This window comes from Anopheles cruzii, chromosome 2 (genome assembly GCF_943734635.1).
Source record: "Anopheles cruzii chromosome 2, idAnoCruzAS_RS32_06, whole genome shotgun sequence".
Classification (NCBI taxonomy): Eukaryota; Metazoa; Arthropoda; class Insecta; order Diptera; family Culicidae; genus Anopheles; species Anopheles cruzii.
In genome coordinates this window covers 8,404,351-8,411,324 of record NC_069144.1, presented here as the reverse complement: position 1 = coordinate 8,411,324, position 6,974 = coordinate 8,404,351, and the positions used below count along the sequence as shown (strand labels likewise).

Below are 6,974 nucleotides of genomic sequence, written 5' to 3'. Positions count from 1 at the left end.
TATAACAAAAACAATTTAACAATTCCCAGCTCTCAAGGGGGCATTACCAGACGACAACTGACGCATTTTACTTACCACACGGACGGACCAAAGCAGCAAATCGCCATGCTGTTAGCGTTCTTTAGGCACACAAAAGCGGGTGGCGGATTATTTTGTAAAGTAATTCGTTAGTTTATTAGACTGCCTTGTATAAATTGTTCTGATTCCCTTCGTCTCGCTGCCGTCGAGTCCGTCTCAGAAATCAAGCTTCAATAACACGAATAAAAACAAAACTGGATCATAAAACACACTGCTGCCCCGCGTCGAGAGATGTTGAATGTGACAACTTAACAGTTAAGTAAAACAAAACTACAAAACTACCCATTTGTTTTGGTCGGGGCCGAACGATGATCGGATCAGAGAGGGTGGCTATTTGTAAAAAGGGGCTGGTGGTTACAAGTATCGTTTGTGTGATCACAATATCTGCTACTTCCGTGAACCGAGTGAACGATCTCAACTTTTCACCTTCCGCTCGATGATGATCTCATCACCGGAGCGGATGTTGTAGCTGTACAGGACCTTCGTCGGGTACTTCATCTCCTCCAGGCCCTGCAGATCGCGAAAGTCCTGATCGACGTAGTACAGTCGCATCCGGGCCGCTGGCACCTCAAACAGGCGCTCCAGGCGCGATTTCAGATCGCTCACCGTTCTGAATGAAAAAGAAGATGCAACCTAAGTGACCGCGTGCTCATGGACGGCGTCCCTTCTCGGGGCGGCGTACCTGTTAACATCGACCGTCCGTTCGATGGTCTTGTCCTCGAAGGTAAACCGTACCTTCACCTTGCGCTCCGGCCGCAGATCGATGTTGACGAGCGGGTCCAGCTTGCCGTGCACTCCGACCAGCTCGTAGTACCGGGCGGGCCGCTCCGCGTCGGCAGTGTCCAAGTAGTTGCGTATGAACGTTCGCTCGGCGTCCTCCCGTTCCACGGCCCCGATCGTATCACCCCCGTTCAGAATACTGATGTTCGGAAGGCGCGCTATCAGCAGCTGACGCCTTTCGTGTTCCGTCGTCGAATCGGTTCGGGCCCACAGTGGCCAGTACTAGAGCGGGGAGGGGAGAAGGGCATTGTAAGCTCGGACACCGCGAGATCTTAGCTTGGCTGGGTTGGCTCACCTGAAGCCGCACATTGCACAGGGCAGGGAAGTTGGACAACCGGTCGATATCGTCCCACGAGTCGATTTTGGCGTTGCTTAGGTTGAGCAGCTTTAAGTTCCTACGAAGGGGACATTTTTGCGCCAATTAGTCCATTGTGAAGGTTCATCTTACCAGGTTACTACTTACTGGAAGTGTTTATGACTGTCTTCCGGTTTTTCGTTGCCTTCAGCATCCGTGGGTTTCAGCGATCTGTTGTGGGGAGAGTAAAATGGGATCATTCATGAGTAAGATGGCAGGCGGCCCTTGAGTAACCGTTTTCCAATGACCCACGGAAAGGGTTTCCAAACCGCCAGACAGCTCCACCCCGTGTCCTTTTACACCCCGCTGATTCCGACGGTGCTCATCGTCCGGACCGGGCGCCATTCAATGTCAAAAAAGCGAAAGCGAAATGGAGCGGCGGATTCATCGTGAAAAAAGGTGGTCACAATCGGAACGGTAGCGAGTAGTGTGCATATTATTGTTGCTGCTGAGCCGCGTCCACCGCCGAACCGACGAACCATCATGTAACCCCCCGATCCGGGGGCCGAACGCAAGCCGAACGAACACACGTTGACCCGCTTTCGGGGCGCGCGCTTCGAAACGTTTATTTCACGGCGCGGATGACTCATTTCTCGCCGCGGAAAAAGACCCAAAATTGAGCTGCTTTTATCACTTCGATTAACGGACGGCCGGTGGTGAGAGGTGGGACGCTACAGATTGCGCCCATCGATGGGCTTTGAATAGATGATCTGTCCTCCGGTGCCACCATTGTTCGGTTTTTGGCAAGTGAAGTAATAACGACGCTTACCGGCGGCAGACTGCAATTTGCTCTAATCACGGCCTTCCCATATTTTTTGGGGCAATTTCGCAAATAGTGGCCACCACCGATTGGGAAAGCATATGACCCAAAACACCATTGGAATGCCATAAAATGACTATCAACAAAAAAGGTTCAAATTGCGTTCTCGCAGTAACGTTATCGCGTTACGCCAACTGCGCAAAAGCAAAGGGCCGTTATCAGGCCCTGCTGATCTGTGTGTCCATGTCTGTTTGCGCACCCCTCTCGGACCACCTTTCATCAAGTCCAATAAATGATAGTTTTCGCGTGAAGGGCGTTCTCATTTACCTCAGGGGACAGTCCGCCAGCACGAGGGCCTCCAGCTGGGGGAAGACGCGTCCGATGCGGCAAACTTCGTTCCACTCGGAAATGTAGTTGCCCGTGAGGTGCACCTTCCGGACGCCGGCGTGCGGATTGGTTCGGAAGGGCACCGATGTAGTTGACCCTTCAGCGGCTGCAGCAGCGGAGGCACCCGCCGCCACTGTATCCTCTTCTCGCTGCTTTTGACTAGAAGCTGCCACTGAAGCCGTATCCTCGCCGGTGGCGGTGTCGATCAGCACGTGCGTATACTCGTTAAGGCTAAGATGCAGTTCCTCGAGGGCGGGCAGCAACCGGAGCAGCGTCTCGACACTGCACCACTCCAGCTTGGTGTTGTTAAGCACCAAGTTGCGTAGATGGTCCATCTTCGTGACCGCCGGCGTCTCAATGGGGCCGGTCAGATGGTTAAGACTGAGATTGACAAACTCGACCCGTGGCATGTGCGAAAGAATGACAAACACCTCGTTCCAATTGTTCAGCTTATTCTGCGCCAGATCGAGCTCCCGTACGATGCGACACTTCTTCTTCAGATCCTCCGGCTCACCGGCCCGGTCGATGTTGCAATCGTTCAGTATAAGCAGCTGCGGGGTGCTGGAAAGGTAAAAGAGACCAAAGCGGCGTTTACAGGTTGGCCATTTGTAGCGGCGGTGGTGACGCGAACGCCTCCACGCGGATATTCATCGCAAAAAGATAATTGAAAACTGGAGGCGTTCGGAGAGGTCCCCGCGGTCGATCGCGGTCACTACGCCGCAGGCAATTCACGAATCGAGCGTCTCGATCAAATTACGAAGTGTTCTCGAGATAATGATCACGGGATCTTCTCGCGCAGTTCCTGCTTCAATCGGCATCATTCATAAGGTCCGACCGGTCTGATGTTGACTTTGGATGGCACTTCGGGGGGGCCAAATTCTAACGCCTCGGTTCCCATTGTTTCAGCGCGCAACCGCAACAGCAATCTTACCTTTGTCTCGGTGGCAGCTTCGGAACAAAGATGGACACCAGTACCTCCTCCGGTTCCGCGTGCGCCTCCTTGTCGTCCGCCTCTAGGCCATACTTTTCTTCCAGCGCTTCGAGCAAGGTCGGCATTTTGAGGCAAACTTTTGGCAGGGATTGAAATTGTTTGCGGGATGATTTACTTTGTGGCACCTCTCGAGATGTGGCCGTTGGACAGGAACTACATTCGAATGCTTGCCGTTTACTGTAGGAGAAAGAAAGGCCGGAAAAACAAGTCACACAATCGGGTCCAGCTGGGGCGATGTGAAGCTGGCAATAAAACGATAAGAGATAAGAGCAGGCTTCCGCAGGGCGTGAGGTGACGATTCGCGCCACACCGTCACTCCGTTGGTGGACACTTTCCATCTCAAAACCATCGATTTCACCGGCCATCGCATGTAACATGATATTAGAGGCTCGTGCCGTGACTCGCTCACCCCGAAGGCTCTGCCGGATCGTGGCCTCTCGCTCTCCAGCGGATAGTGCATGCTCGTGGCGCGCGCGTGTTTAACGCGTTGATGTTTCATCGCCGCCGCCGCCGCAACACACGACGCGTGCGGGTTCGTATTTACTACTCTGAACCACTATTATACAATGCACCACTCGTGAGTAGGCCATCGGAGCGAGAAGTAAAAACAGGCAGGCTCTGTACCAAAGAAGAAAAAAAGCAGAGCAAGCCGCGAAACGCGAAACAAACGACTCTAATGGGGAATAACAATAATAGTGTACCGAGCGAACGAGCGAACGTGCATTTCAAAGGCCTACCGCACCGAACACCACTCCAACACCTTTATTACTACTACCACCACTACGACGGCGGCGGCGGCGGCGGAACGTACACACGCAAATTGGCACGCGCGAACCGCGGTAGGCTCAGACAAACGGTTGGGAAGGGTTGAGGTGGGTTGCTATGGCAAAGGTTCAATGGGTGAAACAGCTGATTATGGGCCGCCCAACACCCCCCCGGGTGGATATACTAACGAGTTAAAAGGCACTGCGTTTGCACCGCAGAATCGTATAGTCGGAGCCGTGGAGCAATAGGAGGGAAAAGGGCCAAAAAAGGGGGTAGCTTGAAACTTCCGCGAAGCCTGTCCCTGTTCGTGAAGCAGATGACGAAATGGGCTTATTTTCAACTTCATGTCCTTACTTAAAAATCTCAAATGATTGAAGAATTGACCATTGGGTCATAGTCGCCGACTCGTTCAGAGTCGGGGCTCTGGTACTTCCGACCTCCCTGCCAGTGGAAGTCTTTCGGAAAGGCCAGCGTTTGAATTGCCCAGGTACCCTGATAGACAACTGGCACTAGATTTAAGATTTGAATTAGTATAAAACATAAGGTAGTTTGTAGAAAGAGATGAATGTAAGGCTATTGCAGATCAAACTCTCTATAATACAAAAAACAACAACCATTGATTCAAATGACCAAACAAAGAATGGCTCCCGGCGGTGTCTAGTTTTTTTCGTTACTTCTGAACGGCGGCGAAGGGCAAAGGTTCGTATCTAGTAGCCATTGATGCCCGCTGCTGCTGGAGGCTGTAATTGATGACCAGAATGTTCCTGTTTTGCCATTTCTGTAGACAAACACGCGCCGCAGGTCACCGACCAATAACCATCCCCCGTCGTCTCGATTGCAACCGTTCGAACGTGGTTCGTGGTACGCCGAGGGCCCAAGACCACAGACATCGCACCGCGAGTTGTTGTTGCTGGTGTTGTTACTGTTGAAGGTTTCGCGGTCCCTTCGCGCTGGCACGTCCTATCTCGCTCACTCGCTCCTTCCTGCTTTTCTTCTCCCGCTTTGCTTGATCTTCTGCAACAACCACGCGCGCGCCGCACTTCTGACGAAACGCTCGTGCTGTGGTTCGTGCCACACACACACTGCTGCGGCGAAGGTGAATCACGTAACAAAGAAACGGCGGCGCACGGCGCAATCATTGTTGCGGCACCACCAACCGCAACCACCGGAGGCTCACCCGCCGAAATCTTAACCATCACCATTGACGGGACGGAACAAGCGTCCTTCCTATTGTCCGTTCTACCTCCAGACACAAGACGACAGATTTGGATCGAAGCAAGCTTAGAATGTTAATAATTAGCGCAAATGGCGAGCCTTACCCGCTGTGTTTCCAGTTTTTTCACTCGTTCCCTCGTGCCTTCTGCTGATTGTCTACAGGAATTGTCCTCGCTCAACGTGCCCAACACAATAGGGAATTGGTAGTCACTACGTACACGACTCCTCGTACGGCGAATTTTGAACACGGCGCACTCGCTCACTCACTCACTTCGTAATCCGACCGAATCGATCACGAGGATTTAAAGGACGACGATCGTTACGCACCCCCGAACGTGTGTTTTTTGCTCAAAGGGTGGTTGAATTTGAAACTATTTCCGATGCCCTAGAAACCGAAACTGACGAACCGAATGCCAAAACGCGGCGCGCGTGTGTGTGCGATGGGGCCAAAAATAAACAACGAAAAACTAAGCACAACTGCGTTCAATGTCACACACAACACAGCAGGCAGCGCCTGTGCCTGTCGCACTTGTGTTTCTCTCTCTCGCTCACTCGCTCGGGCGACGGTGCATTCATTTGGTTAATGGATTTTCCTTCGCTAAAACCCGTTCTGGGAGCTTTCTCTTTTGGCACATTAGAAGGGCGGTGTTTATGTTTGGCGGATGCTTTGGGTGGTTTTCCGTCACAGCTTCCGAATTCCTTCCGCGCCACCCGTTCTTTGTCAGGAACTGCGCACTCACGGACTTACAAGCGACACGCGCGAACACCTGGACATTCGCGACTCGCGTAAAGACGAACTAAGCACTTTAAAGGTTCATTTCTGACTGACCGATCCGCGCACTTCGCGTACGGAATTCGCCATCGCCGCAGCAGCCCCCCAAGCGGCGGACGGGGGCCCGGCAATCTTCGACTCGGAAAGGGGGGAGCACAGAGAATTGCACAATATGTTCCGATGAACCCAAACATCGCGCTCGGAGGACACGCACACATTCTCCCAGAGGCGTTCATCACTCGGTCAGCTGCGGTGCTTAGAACGCTTCCGATGGGGGTGTGCGTTGTTGGGATTAGGTTTTTTTGGTGTGTACGGATTCCCGAAATCCTGATGCGCAATTAGCAGGAGCCGCAGGCGATTTATGACACTGTAATTACTGTGAACCACCGAATTTTGCTCAGTTCATATTTTTCTGTTTTCGGTTTCGCGTATCCCTTCTTTACAGTACTTTAATCGTTAATAGAAGCTATTTTCTTAAATTACAATTTCAGCATCAGGGAAAAGGGTACGGCCTGTGTGTGTATGCGTTCTTTTGTTTACAGTCTCCCGAAAGGGTTCGTGCTTTGGCTTGACAACAAAGAGGGTTCATCCATGGTGGAAGGTGAACGCTAACATGAACGTAAGTTCTGCAACATTTTCTCACTGAAGCTGTTTCAAGTGCATATTTTTTTAGCACCGATTAAACTTTCTTATATCGTTTCCTTGAGCCAAATGGATTATTTCGCTAATTCCTTCCCCGATGAATGCCGAATGAACCTCGCAGTGAACACTCCCTTGGACAGCAGAACGAAAACAAACCGTGAATCAGCGCTCGCGTATACAACCGCTCGTCCAATACTCCGATCCTATCGCAAGCGGCGTTTGGGATTTC

The 6,974-nt window shown here is 51.9% G+C and overlaps 1 protein-coding gene across 1 annotated transcript; it reads right to left on the bottom strand.

Moving 5' to 3' along the window:
* Positions 1-30: 30 nt before the first annotated feature.
* On the bottom strand, positions 31-3,467 carry LOC128269150 (tubulin-specific chaperone cofactor E-like protein). The gene is made up of 6 exons (XM_053006529.1): positions 3,292-3,467; positions 2,301-2,921; positions 1,322-1,384; positions 1,154-1,253; positions 761-1,080; positions 31-688 (listed from the first exon to the last, which is right to left on the bottom strand). The coding sequence occupies exons 1-6, from the start codon at positions 3,414-3,416 to the stop codon at positions 493-495; spliced, it is 1,425 nt and encodes a 474-aa protein (XP_052862489.1). The 5' UTR covers positions 3,417-3,467; the 3' UTR covers positions 31-492.
* Between the last annotated feature and the right edge of the window lie 3,507 nt (positions 3,468-6,974).